Source organism: Amphiprion ocellaris, chromosome 10, assembly GCF_022539595.1.
Source record: "Amphiprion ocellaris isolate individual 3 ecotype Okinawa chromosome 10, ASM2253959v1, whole genome shotgun sequence".
Lineage (NCBI taxonomy): Eukaryota > Metazoa > Chordata > Actinopteri > Pomacentridae > Amphiprion > Amphiprion ocellaris.
Genome location: NC_072775.1, coordinates 8,709,203 through 8,724,816, shown reverse-complemented (window position 1 = coordinate 8,724,816; position 15,614 = coordinate 8,709,203). Strand labels below are relative to the sequence as shown.

The 15,614-nt window shown below is 38.3% G+C and overlaps 1 protein-coding gene across 1 annotated transcript in view; it reads right to left on the bottom strand.

The window, feature by feature from the left end:
• LOC111588111 (probable G-protein coupled receptor 158) overlaps positions 1-15,614 on the bottom strand; it is an 83,685-nt gene that overhangs the window by 37,068 nt on the left and 31,003 nt on the right. The window contains exons 3-4 of the mRNA XM_023298266.3: positions 8,683-8,785; positions 1,880-2,085 (exon numbers count right to left, since the gene is read on the bottom strand). Coding sequence (XP_023154034.2) covers positions 1,880-2,085; positions 8,683-8,785 — 309 coding nt within the window. The remainder of the gene's footprint in view (positions 1-1,879; positions 2,086-8,682; positions 8,786-15,614) is intronic.

Below are 15,614 nucleotides of genomic sequence, written 5' to 3'. Positions count from 1 at the left end.
GCAAATAAATCTGAATTGAACCGAGTTCTAAGTGTAAAATATTTACAAATGAATTAGAATCACTGACTTCACCTTTAATCTGAGGCAACTGTGTACAAGGGTTGATCGAAAAGTTCTGAGACTGTGCATGTGTCACGATCACATGTTCAAGCTACAACTGCCAAGAGTCAGGATGTGACACCATGATATGTGTTACACGCTTTCGTTTCAACTGGCAGGGATGATTTTATTGTGGACTGCAACCAGAAGCTGAGAAGAAAATGGAAACGAAGAAATGATCCAACTTTCATGTGGAGGATCTTCACTGGTAACGAGAGGAGGGTCTGCAGCTACCACCAAGAGAAGAAGCAACAGTTTTCACAGTAAAAGAGTCCACAATCTCCAAAACCTACCAAGGTGCACCAGGAGAATGCCTGTTGTTTTCCTCACCATGCACGTGGTTCTGCACCGTGAATTAGTCCTTCAGGTTCGAACTTTCATGGTAGAGTTCTGCTGCAAAGTTCTGATGGAAAACATTCAGTGCAAATGACCTGAACTGTGACATGATGGCATGTGATGACACCCAGTCACAGCTCTGTGATTAAACAAGGATTCTTTACCTGCAACAACACAATTGTTGCTCTCCACCTGAGCTTCTCACCAGATTTGGCTTCCTGTTTCCTCCAAAATAAAATTCAAGTTGAAGGGTTGGGTTTTACAGAGTTCAAGAGATTGACTGCATTGCAGACGGTGTTTGACATGTTTATGTCACGGGACTTCCTTGTAGCATTACAAGCATCCTAGAAGTGTTGGAATAATCACAGTCTCAGAAATTTTTGATGAACCCTCATAAATGTAAATCATTTTACTGCAGGTAATCTGTAATAACGTTTTTTTCAGTTTCCACTGTAGAAGGATGATGAGCCTCCAAACAGTGGTGGCCACTTTAGAAAGTTCCTTAACTTAATCATGATTGATGATCTCATCTATACCCCCTGACCCAAGCTATCTTCTATTTAAAAGTACAAATACTGTGCAGTGAGACACTGACATTTCAAGTTACTGTTAGACGAGCAATTAAAAGAGATTTGGATTTAGGGAAAAGGCCAAAATAGAGCAAGAGAGGCTTATATTTTCTGACTTTTAATCCTAGTGTGGGTCAAGATCTAAAAATGTCGGATCCTGCAGTTTCATAATGAGATTAAATATCAGCTCATGGTTTGGGTTTGTGGTCGCTTCGTCCTAAACTCACCCCTAAAAAATATAAGACTCTGAACCCAGTGTAAGCCTTGAAGATATCACTAGACACACCAAAATCCCTCCAGAGCCACAGAAGAAATTATTTAACATTCGTGTTGTCCTGCGGGTCAAATTGATCCGTTTTAAAGTTTGAAAATGTGTGAAAAAAATTAATTTTCACAGTCAAACTTTGAATATTTTTGAACATTTTTTGGTGGAAAAAAAAGAAATGTTAAAAAACAATGTTTCTTAAGCACAATCACAAAAAAATCCACCAAAATCCAGTGAAATTCATTGGATTTTTTAATGAATGTGCTTAAAGAAAACAGAAGTTTTACTGATATATATGTCATCACTTTAGATATTTTAAGGATTTTTTTGGATAAGTTTTACTCATTTTTTGAAAATATTTACAAGAATTTTCTTGCCAAATTTGGGGGATCTTCTTCAATAAAGATTTTAAGGGAAACTTTTAAGGAATTATTGGAATTTTCTTCCTGAAGGTTTTGCAAATTTTCAGAAATTTGGGGAACTTTTTTTGCTGAATTTTTAGATTTTTTTCAGACAAGGAAACAATATTTTTTGGTGCCCGTAAATGAGGATAACAGGAGGGTTAACTAAGTAGCTTTCCTTATTTCTGGCAAAACAGCGACCTCCTCACCTTGTTCCTTCTGAAGTGGTAGACCACCACCATGCTGGCCAGGGCCAGCACCATGCACAGACCCTGGAAGGAGGCCACAGCGAGCCTCAGAGCTCCGTCCTCCTGAACCAGACAGGGAGTGTCGTCTCGACAGTATGGGCAGCCCTCACGGCACGGCAGGCACTTACTGGACGTGTCGGAGGGTTCGTCTTTGCCCTGCTCCTTACCTGAGGATGTGAAGACACTTCAGTTATGTCTTGCTGTAAGACATTTAATGCTGGATATAATCACTCCTGTTCTTGAACAGTTTGAAATGTTCACATCTAATCACATCTCGAATTGACTGTAGTGTTTTCCAGGATTATCACTGCAATTAATTTGCATTTAGTTGTCACACACTGACATCTTATTAAATGCTCAGTTAATCAATTTGAAGGGGTACAAATCACCAATCCAATAAATCAAAAAGCCTTGGAGTGATAATTACATGAATACAGCCTTTAATTAAGCAGATGAGGAATAATGAAGGAGCGGAGGATAAAATATTGTGACACTGCTGCCTTCATCAGTTTGGTTTGCATAATTGTTATTACTGTATTCCAGCACATGACACACTTGGATGTGGTTTATCAGTTCGCTCATTAGATTTTTTTCCACCTTCTCATTGGAGAGTTAGCACGACTGGTTTATTTGAAACCTGAATTCAATCAGTTACGTGTAAAGACACGATAGACGAAGCCAAAAATATCATTCTTAATTCTACTGTGTCTGATGTGGTGGGATTTGGAGTCAATCTGTAGTTTAAATCCTTCATTTTCACCACAGACACCATGCAGCTCCTCTAGAAAATGATGTTTGATAAGCATGTAATTCCTCAGTAAGTCCCAGACCTCATACAGAATGCAAACACTGCGCTGGAGCTGCACAGTGCTTCAGCAGAGCACGAACTGCAGGAGAAAGTGCTGGAATGACTGTTAAAGAAGTTACCCGGTCAGTTTATAGGCGAGTTGATGAATTTATCCAGGGATCATGCAGCCACTGATGTAAGAAATCACATGAAGTGGTTTCATTGTTCCTTAAGTGATAACAAAATCACTCGTTTTGCTGTGAACCCCAGAAAAGCTGTTTGTCTTCTCTACTATTCATGCATTTGCAATGTGAGTTGTGTTTGTGCCACGGTGTTATTGTCTGTATTTGTTTTCATTTGTATTTAATGTGACTGCATGTGAATTGTTTATTCAGCTTTGTTTTTAGCAATAGAGTGTGTTCTTTCATTTGCATTCCTCACGGTTATCAAATTAAATGGAAAACCTGAACCCTTGACCCCAGCAGTAAGAATACCCAATGGCTCTGTTTTGCTGTGAGGTGCATTTTGTTGGCATGGTGTTGGTCCACTTGCAAATAAATACAAAGTTGTTCTGAGTGATCACCTTTATTTTGTGATAAAACATTTCTATCCTGATGCTTGTGATGTTCTGTAGTGGCCATATTCATAGACCCTCTGAATGGACCAACATGTCTTCACCACCATCATGAAAGCACAAATGACAGAACATCTTTTTGACAGATGGTGTTTCAGAGTCTTAGAGAATCAATGCAAAGTTGTATTGAAGATCTTCTGGTGGCACATGGTGGCCCAATACCTTAGAGACACTTTATGTTGGTTTTTCCTTTCATTTGTATATCTAGTTAGGCTGCCAACAAACTAATAAAATATTCAAACAATGTACCTACAAAACCTGTAGAGGGTTTGTAGCCAACATCTAGGTTTTTCAATATGTGGATGAGAGGGAAGGTCCACCAAAGACCACTGCAGAGCTGCTGAAGAAGGTAGTCTGCATTAAAAGGAAGAACAACACCTGGGTTCCTTGGAGTTGAGGCATGGATGCTGAGATTCACTGCTGAACCTTCCAAGGAAAGAGAGTTCCCACTAGACGACCCAAAATATTCAACCACTCCTTTGTTCATCCTGCAGCAGGTTCCAGAAGTGTAAACAGAGGATTGTACCAGTTAATCCTCCATAACAAACCTACGGGGAACCCTTTTCCACTTCCATGCTGACAGTGCCAACAATGGTTCCAATGTCACAAGTAGTGTCAAGGCAGCCAAGTCCAGGAAGTAACCTTCACATTTCGTGGAAGCCCCACTCACGTGGTCATCCTGCAGAGAATGGGCAGCATGTGTCTGGAGAGCAGCTATGGGATATTAACAGCTACATTAACACCTACATAACAGACCCGCAGAGACAGAAGGGGACATGAGAAGTGAGAAATACATTGGACCATTGCAGCATGCATAATGTTTTTAAAAAGTAAACTGTTGATTCAGTGGCGAGATGGTCCGGAGTGAAATAAAGTTGGTTTGAATTACGCCTGAAAAAAATAATATATACCAATGATAGACATTTCAGCAATAATCAAGAGTAAAAAATGTTGGAAAGAATGTTTAGTAGTTCAACTTAAAGGCATTAGATACAAATCTCCATGTCAGTCAGTCAATTGCATCAGAAGTAATCGGTGACATGAATGAAGTTCTTCATCCAGCTCCCTCTGTCCAGCATTGCAGTCAAAGTTCTTTGCCTTCCAGACCAGTGTCTTCTTCTAGCCTAGCCTACGTTGCCTAATGATGGTTGACAAGCGTGGATGTGAGCCGTATAGCGACTTGTTGGTGAGGTGCGATTTCCAGGGGATGTTTTGTATCATCCGTAGCATTCTGGTAGAAGTCCATCAATTCTTTTTGAGAGCGTCTTCGATAGTGACCAGGAGTCAGATCCATAGAGTAAGATGGATTCCACTGACGCGATGAATACTCTCACTTTGGTTGTCGTTTTAATTGGAAATACCCATATTTTTTTTACAGAGAGTTTAATGTTCTCCCCAGGCTCCACCAGTTTTTGTTTCTATATCATGTGCTGTGTTGGTGTAGCCTCCAAGATAGAGGAGATTATCAACTTTTTTGATTTCTGACCCATCTAGTGCATGCAATGTCTCTTCAGATGTTGGGTTAAGATGCATGAACTTCGTATTTCCAGCATTCAGGAAGAGTCCAATCAGTCTTGCTTCTTACTCTACCCGATGCAGAAAGTCTTCTGCTTCACTGAGAGTGTTTCCCAGGAGACATCTCCATGACGGCACAGAATGAAAATGCAAAGTTCAGTTAGGTGCAAGAACAAATCCTAAACATATTCCCTGATGGTTTGACAGCTTTTATAAACAGTCAATCATGTCCCTTAATAATGAAGGTTCTTTAAATGAAGATCTCCCAAGGCTGACTGGACCTCTTGTCACCTTCATCCACACATGAAGACCTGGTCGTCCTCCAGGTAGCCAGAGTTCAAGATTCTATTCAGTGTTTATATTTATTGCATCTTATTGATGTTCAGTCAATTTACCTCAAAGCCAGTTTTACTTGCTGTCTTTATGTAATATGTATCAAGGTCAGATTATTCCTTTATATTGATTTAGCTCTTTTCATAAGTGTAAATCCATTTATTTGCGTGTTTTTCATTAAAATTATCACCCTAATGCCTTGAAAAATTGAGTGGTTACAATAAAAGTAGGGTGATAAAATTCAAAACTGACTTTTTGCCTTGATCTTTATGAAAAATGAGCCATTAAAAATGATCAATAATTTTCAGTATCAACTGAAATTAAACAGTATTCTATGTTAAAAATTGTAACTACATCACCCAGCTCTAGTTTGAATCACAAAGTTTATGGCTTGAATATGAAAAATTTAGAAAGTTTTTCACAAAAACTCCTGTGCCTCATTTTGCATGTTCCCGAACTTCAGCTGCTCGGTTTCCATCTACTGTCAAGCGGTGCCAGACTTCAATATGACCAGCAGTCAGTTTTATCGAGCACTGCACAAATATTCTGGGAGTAACTAATGAAAAGGTATTGAGAAAGCACCTTGAATATGCCAAGTAACTAAAATCTGTTCACCTTTTGGCACATGGCCTGAATTTCTACATTACTGAAGAAAAAGTCTGCTCATTACGGTCCAAGATCTGAAGGTTTAGGTAAGCCTGTTTAAGTAATAAGCATGATAATTATGGTAAAGACTAGATTTCTATGGTTGTAACAAGGTGTGAGTTATAACTCTATCTATGCAGGATGTTATTAAATAAGTCACGTGTGTTCGGTGAAGACTAAGCAAAAACATGGCATCTGTTCATAATGTGTTCTATGCTTATCTGAAAAACGTGTTTGTATTAGTTCACACCGTCTGCTGTTTGTTTTGACCCTTCAGTATAAAATCACGGTCATAATGAACAGAAAGAGGATAGAAGAAACCCCACTGAAGTTGTCATTTCACACTCAGTTTCACACATCTGGTGTGAGGCCAGATGTTCGCAGTGACACCGCACCTCTGCTTGGGGTCAACTGTCACATGCAGGAAGAATTTCTCACCCATTAAACTAACAGGAGTGATCCTCGAGAGACTTCGTAATTGCATTGAAGGTGTTTGAGAGAAGGTTAGGCTTGTTCTTTTCTCTCTTTTTTTAGATGCTTATATTGTTCTTTTCATTTAACTTATATTCTACCAGGCAAGACATGTTGGGATTGGATTATTATAATACTTTAAGAGAGCATTTATTTCAGTAAAGTTCATATTTTCCAGACAAGTAAACACAGTGTGACTGACCTGTTTGTGACGCATGTAGAGTAAAAGTGTTTGCATTTATTCAACATCACAATGCACATCGAGTGGGTGATTATAAAACTACAGGCCCTTGTAGGGTCTGGCTGCCAGCAGCGTCGCATTTTCTATGTTTACAGAAGGGCTGTTCTTTCACTAACCTGTAATTAATTGGGTTTTTTTTTCAATCTGCTGTGGTTTTGTTCTAATGGGCGTTTTAGCACAGCTGTAGTTTCACAGCGTCCTCACTTCCACCTGCTCTGCTTAAAGCTGCTGCAGATCTCACTTTTCCTTCCCACAGCAGACATTTGCATTGAAAAGCGTGAGCAAACCGGAAACTTGCATTGCTTGTTTCATCCTTTTTGCATTTACTCAAGGGTTTGTAGCAAAAAAAAAAAGTCTCTCAATGAACTCTAACCCACAAGACGCAGTGAATACGATGAAGGGTTTATACTTTATAAGAACCATTTATGTGTTAGCTCCTAGTAAATGGAACAATGGAACAAATTACTCAAACATATATGTTCTCTCTCTCCATTGCTTCTCACCATTCATATTTGTCCTTTTGGCATGTTGCTAGGGAACAATACAAATTCTGTTTCCAATCTCATCTTTTTTTCTTTTCAGGGATGCATGAAGAATAAAACGCAGGTTCTGGGAGGGGAAATCGAGGTCACAAGCAACCGCAAAACCCAATCTGAGCTACAGGGATTTTTAATGAGGTGGCCTGCATGGGGTTTGGAAGATGAATCTCTTCACACACTGAGCCTTTTGACTACAGGCCCCATCACGCTGCATTATAATAAAGCTCCAGCTTAGCCTATCAACTCCCCCTGGGGTGCTGCATTGTTGGAGTCAGGGATGAGAACCACCGCAGTTGCCTGATTATCTTGCTCATCAGGGCCAAGCTTTCTGCCCGAGGACACTGCAGAGCTTTCAGTCAAGGTGTCAGAATACAAAGATTCAAATCCAAAGCACGATCTGGGAGGGCTAAAGTTAAGGATATACTTGAAAACCGCAGAGGTAAAAAAAGCAGAACACAGGAGATGTGTGTTCACATTTAGATTTGACTTTTCTGTCACATTTGGCTGGAAAAGAAGGAACAATGAAAAAGTGTCACATTTACATTTTTAGCTAATTAGCTTACTACCTACAGTAGTAAATGTGACATCTCCAAGAATTACATGATTGTTTGTGGTTGTAGATCACAATAAAATATTCTCCCTATGCACAGTAGCTCTGTTGTGCTCGTTATTTGGTTTGGAGAGGTTTATGTTATACTCAATATCTTTCAACGCCACACAAAGTGCAGTTAGACAAGGTTACTTTAGCAAAACTCATTTGTTATCAAGCATCATTTTCTATTGTAAGCTTTAAAATTTTGTATAATAAAGCAGGAGTGTGAACATGTTGCAAAATATTTTCAACCAGAAGCATAAAATCCTGGTAAGGGTACATTCGAACTATTATTCTAACATTTCTATTTGTAGCTGCACTATAATACACGGGCTATATAGACAAACTAGGCAGTACACGCACCAGCCGCTCCTTTATTTTCATTATTGTCTGATATATATGATATATATGCCTTTTTTAGGGTCCTTATCATGGTTCTATATGTGCCCATAATATAAATGTTCAAGGTCCTTGTGCAGCTCTCTTGTTTTTGAGATGAATCAGGAGGAAACACTATAAAGTCCACTGGAGACACCGAGCCTATGAGCCGACTCACACACTTGGTAACATGTCATTTAGCCAAAACACAAAATCCACAGTTGCTGGTTAGAAATCAGAAACCTTCTTTTCTTTACCGCTGCGTGAAATCAAAGAAGCTGTTCTCCTTCTACAAAAGGCGAACATAAGATCCAACAGGTCTGTGATTTAAATGCCACCTGTGGCTCCCACTGGAGCTCAGAATAGAAACATAGTAGACATTTTTTCAATAAGAACAGTCAAAATCCTTTGACTGCAGCTTGAGGTTTCATAACCTCACAAGCCCCAGGAGACCCTTTCAAAGCAGAATTTCAAACATGTGTGGCTGTCAGCTGAAAAAAGGTGGTTGTTTTTTTACTCTTTTTTTTCTTCATAAATCCCAAAAGCTTCCTTTTGAAAGATTCAAAGTTTTTCATCTGACAGCTCACTGCAATGTGCATTTTTATATTACAGAGGGATTTGTAACCTACTTTTAAAGCCATTGAGCGCCACTCGGCTCGGATGGTAAAATCCTCTCCTGCACTGGCACTTGTACTTGTCCAACACAAATCCATGGCCCACGATGGGAGTGCACTGGAAGAACAAAGAGAGAAGAGATTAATCAAAAATCTGTGTTCACCTATTTTGGCTGCAATCGACCAGAACATCACAGTCGGTAGTAACACGAGGGCAACAAGTGAGAAGCTGAGGAGGAATCGACTTGAATGTGAAACCACGGGATGGAGGAGGATGATTGACTCAGCTCTGTTTGTGAGTCTTCAACACAAAAGCAAGTGGGTGTAAACAACATAACAACAAAAAGTGCCAGAAACATTAACAGTTAATTAGCTTTCTTTCACCCTGTTACAACATTTAAAAAAGGACTGCTTTAAAAAGAGACATTCATCATATTAATGCAAATTGGAAAGACAAATAGCATCTCAAAGCTGAAATAATTAGTGAGTTAATCATGAACAGACACTAATCAGCAACAGTTTTAATGATCATGTGCTCTTTTACGGCCAAATTCTCTGGTTCAAGCTTGTAAAATTTTAGGATCTGGTTGTTTGTTATTAAATTTGAGAAACTTCACTGCAGATTTATATAACTGTTTAAGGAAAATTTGCAGTAATACATCTTTTAGGATGGATGTCTGGCAAACAAGAAGTCAAAATTTGAGTCACTGCAAAGAGAAAAAAAACAGCAATTTTGTTGTCTTTATAAATTGTTGGACTGCATTAGATTTCAACAGTGTTCCTAACAAAGTCAGCATCAGCATGACACCTATGAAATAAATGCACATTGATATTACAGCCAGTGAATAGTATTAATAACATATCTATTTTCAAACTTTCTATAACATAATAAAGGAATAATATATCATCTTGCACTTTTTTCCCCATACCTGCAAGAGATATGAACTTTCCCAATGAAAAAGCTTAAAGGAATCAAAAATAATCCATCTTGGAAAAACAAACACTCATAACACATAAAAAAAAGCTTTATTCAGTAAGATCAGTGGCAGTAAGTTTTCCATGCAGGACCACATAATAATGATATAATGATATAAAGACTCCCAGCAGATAACACGGACACCCAATCTGAATAAAGCGCTGTTCCTACAGTATGTTTTTGTCGCTGCCTCCTGATGATTACGGTCCTTCTCAGGCCCGCTGCACCGTTTGGTCTCAGTTAATGAACTTGTTTCAGTCGTGTTATTGAATCTCCTACATCGTCTACATGCTCCTCTGCAGCGCAAAGCAGCAGACGCCCCAGTTATAAACACGCCTGTGTCAGGGGAAATCACACGGCTTTGCCAAGTAACAGGGAAACTAATTAATATCTAAATTAAGAATTAAGGGTTGTTTGCAGAATTTAAGCGCGCCTGCATAATTCCAGCTTGCATTGATAACTGTGGGAGCTACATGGGCTTAAAGACCATCTGGAGCTAAAACACACTGAACAGCACACACACTCAGGCACCAGTATGGATACTGTACACTCATGTGGATGCACATACTTGCACTAAATAAAGCTGCAATAAATTTCACATGAACATTCATAAATAGTTCATTGCTTTGCATGCTTCATACGGAGTATTTCCTCTGGGGTGGCCGCTGTGGAGAACAGCAGGACTGTATTTATGGCACATGAGTCAGCGACAGTCTCTGATAAAATCTTTTTATTTTTCTGATCCCATTCAAAACGCAGCCGCAGTTAAAGCAAAGAACGCCTATTTGCTCTCCTGATGAGAGTTGTTTGTAATTAGCTTAGCTCAGCATAAAGAATGGAAGCAGGGCTAAGCAGCTAGCCTAGCTCTCCCTGAACTTCAAAGATGAAGTAACTTTATCAATTCATACAATGGTTTTTATATGGACATTTTGTACTCATAAAGAAATAGAAATCAAACTACATTAATGTTTTCTGTTAATCATCTTAAGAAGTAGTGTTAAACATATCCTTGAACTTCTGAGAGAGGAGCAGACGAGCTGTTTTGCGCCTGACTTTGCACCGGGCTGAGTTCTTTTGGAGTCTCTTTGTGGTCATTTTCTGTATATGTAGGTGTGTTACAGTGCTTTGCAGTCTTTTACCTGAGCCCTGCTGTTTTGAATAAGAAAGCGATTCCATTAGCATTAGCCTCAGCTAGCTAGCTGAACCAGTCGCTTTTATACAACTCAACGCTGCATATTTCATCAACACAACCGCTACTGTCAGAAGTTAGACAGCAGAGACATACACTTATTTCATGAACTCTTGCTGACGGTCATTAAACACACCTGTCAAACTGCAATTTAATTTGAACAAGCAGACCAAATGCTGCCCTCAAACAAAACTTATGAGCTCGTGATAATGACACTAGAAGCCTTGTACACGAACGTTTGCTGTTCAAGGGGTAACCTCGGCTGTAAATCATGAAAATTGCTGCTAGACAACATCAACATTAGATAAGATTACATTGAACTTCAATGTCATTGAACAGAGTACAAGTGCTAAGTCAAAGAAATGCAGTTTAGCATCTAATCAGAAGTGCAAAAGCAGCAGTAAAGTGCATTATTTACAGAATGGTGTACACAGAATGTTACAAACAGAATGAACCTTATGGACAGAGATACAAATACACTAATATATGATTATATATATTATGGATACACTATAATCTAAACCTACGGGTGGATATAAATAGGTGTATGAGCAGTATTAACAGTGCAACTAGTATAAACTGCATGTAATGACAGTATGGACAATGTAAACAGTATTAATGCTAACATGGACGTTACTGTTGGTGTCTAGAAGGCACCGAGCAACACACTATCAAGCTATCAAAGGTGTTTGATAGCTAGCTAACTATCTAGCAAGCGAATAGCAAGCTAAGCTAATTTATAACAAAAAGATAAGGCCATTGGAAATGCCATTATTTTCCTAGGACATTGTTTTAAAAAAAAAACCTATACAAATAAAATTACAATATATTAAAGCATATCTACCAAAAAAGAATTACTTCGAACTTTCTGGAAACATCAGCAAACATACTACAACTTGTGAATTCAGAGCATCTATAAAATGTCCTCTTGTGAACACGATAAACACGTCATTTGACAGCGCTGTTTTGCCAAACTTAAATTCTAGAACAAGAAATCTCCATTATTACTGACATTTTGAGGGAAACATATCTGCTTGACTGCATTTGTTTCTGACATAACATAAATATGTTTCACAAAATACTTTGCCATTTATTGTATTGCTTTACATCATTGTACATACATTGTATCCCAGAAAAAGGGATGAGAAGCTTCAAACATGTTGTTTAAAGGGTCGTACTTTAACCCAGAAAGCAGTATTTCAAACAAAACAGGCAGTGACAACTACAAGTAAACAACATGTCATAATCTTACCTTTTAGTGAGGAAGACAGAATAAAACTACTTTTTTTCTCAAAATATAAATGACTTGCATCGGGCTGTAACTTTAACAAGGTAGGGTTGCATCGAAAAGTACCTTACATGATATCAATCTTCTCTATATTTAATCAAAAAGTATTCCATAAAGTTGGAATTAACTTCTTGGGGATATACACATTAGTTGTAATATGCATATAGAAAAATTTGCTGCTCCCCTTCAATAGAAAAAAATTATAGTTAACTAATATTAACCACACGTTCCTGCCTCATCAGATTCACCACCTTTCCGACCTTAACTGCAGCATTTCATCACGTATAAAAGTCATAGGCTATTTGGCAATTAATTTCCCATGGAGCCACGCTTTGGTGTCCTGTTTATTTCAGTGCAAAGGGCACATAAATCTCCAGAAAGGCATTAGAATGTGATATTTCAGATGCACTCTCCTTCAACAGCCTGTCCTTTTGGAAAAATATTTATTTTCATGCCTTTTTTTTTAAGTGGAACAGCTCTGCATGTCAAAGCTTCGTGCTGAACTTTTGCAGAGATCCGTTGTTTTTTAAAGCTGACAAACAGTCCCCAAATCTTCAAACTGGGAAGCAGCAGGCAGGAGGGATGGGCTGCAGAGGGTATAAATGTCGGAACTGAAGCGCAAATGGCTGACAGAATAAACAGATACAGTAAATCATTGCTTCAGTGTTCCACCAGTGAAGATGAACAGGCCTGGGAGTTATCCATGTTTATTTTACTTCTTGGATGAAAGTCTGTGAGCTTCATCCTTTAGAGATTTCACCTTGTTATTTTTTTCCCCCCATTTTTCTTATGAGATATAAACTGAGCAGCTGATAGAAGTTTGCAGGTACCGCATTCCGAATGTGAACTGTCAGATGGGGACGCTTAAAACCATCTTAGGTTTGATGGTGAAAATTGAATCGCCAAAAACACTGAAGAGAAAAATAAAACAATATTGTTAATGCTTCAGTCCTCTAGTACCCTGAAACTTAAAAAAAAAAAAAAAAAAAAAAAAAGAAGATATAAAACCAGCATCAAAATTCAACAGGTCTGTCCTTCACCCATGGTGGCTGGGTCGTTTTTGCAAAATCCTGCTTACAGATAAATCAACAATTTGTAAAATCAAAATGGTGGCACTATGGTTGTCACTGAAACCAGCAGGAGTCTTCATCTGGGGAGCATGAATCTCTAAAAAAATGTCATGGCATTGTATCCAATCCTGTACATGCTGAGACACTTGTGTATGATTAAAAGTGGCGAAGCGACCAACCAACTGGCCAATATTGCGATGCCTTGTGCTACGTCGCTAGTGTGGCTAAAAATAAGTCTGCAGTAAATCAAAATTTTTGGTATTAGCCTGTCAGTGTGTGAAACGACTACAGATACTGCATGTGCTGAACTTTTTTGTTTCCTCCCTGTAGTTAGAGCAAATTCAGACCAAGACACCGAAGTTACAGGTTATACTTTGCGACCTTCCAGCTGTGTGTGTGACCTCCGCAGACACCCACCATCAGTGATTACCAAAACCTTCATCATTATACAGTTCATACACATCTTGACTCGATTCTTCAGTCCAATATCATTTGCCATAATTATATCATCTTTTACTTTTAGCACATCGTATCCAAAAAATATTTCACTACAGTACAAAGTTCCCTCTTGTGCAAACACAAACTACAGATGTTTCTAAGTTGTCAAATGTATCTGCTGTTGGTTTAACAGCCAGTTGGTGGACATCTAAAGAGTTTAACCTGACGGTAACGAGTGCAGCTCAAGTCGTTAATTCTCTAAATGGTGCACTTTAATGGATATTAAGTGTATTTTATTTGGGAGAATATTTGTGTTGTACTTTCCCAGTGTGAGGCTGAACGTTCCTAATATCAAGACAACTGAGTTTAAGCACACTTAATTTTCTAAATGCTGCACCTTAATGGATTTCTATTGAATTTTCTATTGATTTGAGGGAGCATTTATTTAGATTTATTTATGATGTAAATGTTGCTTTATTAGTAGGTTGCAGCTAGTAGCAGTAGACTTTTTAAAGACGCATACAGCCATAATCTGTTCAGTAAACAGCAGTTTAATTTAATGTGCTTCTTGTTTTTACTCCACTGCAAATGTGAAAACCGTGTTCTCAAAACCAAATTACGTCCTAAACTGTGATATCTGTGTACCGTTACACCCACAGATGAGAGCGCTTCATTCTCCCAAAAAGCAGATTCACTATATCGGTCCAAATAAAGCAAATCCTCATGTAGCATTCAATATGCATGTAGTGGCTTTCTTCTCCTAATGAAATCCTGAATAATTAATTAATGAATTCACATCTGTTGGTGGGTGCATACTGCCAAGAAAGCTGCACAAACAGAGTACAGTAGGTGTTGGGTTTCTCGTGGCCACGCTGCTCTCCTGTGGGCTGATGAGTTTGCTTTCATGGTTTGAGGTTTTCTGACTTCAAATGTCCAAACAATTACAGCAAATATGCGTTTCTGCTCTGAGCGACAAAATCCTTCAACGGTATTAAGACGTTTTCTTTGAAAATGTAATTTGCATGCAAGCTCTCTCTTCTGCTAAAATCACTACTCCTACTACTACTACCATTACAATTCCTACTACTCCTATTACTACTGCTACTACTATTACTACTATTGCTACTACTCCTACTATTTTACTCCTATTACTATTACTCTTAACTACTATTCCTAATACTACTTCTACTCCTAATACTACTGCTCCTAGTATTACTACTGCTACCACTCCTACTATTACTACTCCTATTACTAATATTACTCCTACTACTAATACTTCTACTACTACTCCCATTCCTAATACTGCTCTTACTATAACTACTCCTACTACTAAAACTTCCACTACTCCTACTACTACTAAATCCTACTATTACTGCTCCTACCACTAATATTACTACTACTCCTATTACTACTACTACTCCTACTCCAACTCCTAATACTAATAAGCTCCTCACTAATAATACTCCTACTACTAATATTCCTACTAGTATTCCTACTACCATCCCTACTATTCCTACCACTAATATTACTACTACTACCTCTACTACTATTGCTACTATTATTCCTACTACTGCTCCTAATACTACTACTACTACTCCTACTACTCCTACTATTACTACTCCTGTTACTAACATTACGAATAATACTCCTACTACTCCTACTACTACTCCTACTACTATTACTACTATTATGACTATTCCTACCACTAAAATTACTACTACTCCTATTACTACAATTACTCCTACTACAAGTGCTACTACTATTACTCCTCCTACTACTACCACTCCTACTATTCCTATTCCTACTACTTCAGCTCCTAATACTACTCATACTAATATTAGAACTCCTAATACTAATATTACTCCTCCTATTACTACTTCTACTACTCCTATTACTCCTCCTCCTCCTACTACTACTCCTACAATTACGACTCAACACTGATTGTTACTACTACTGCTATTACTACTACTACAACCACTACTTCAA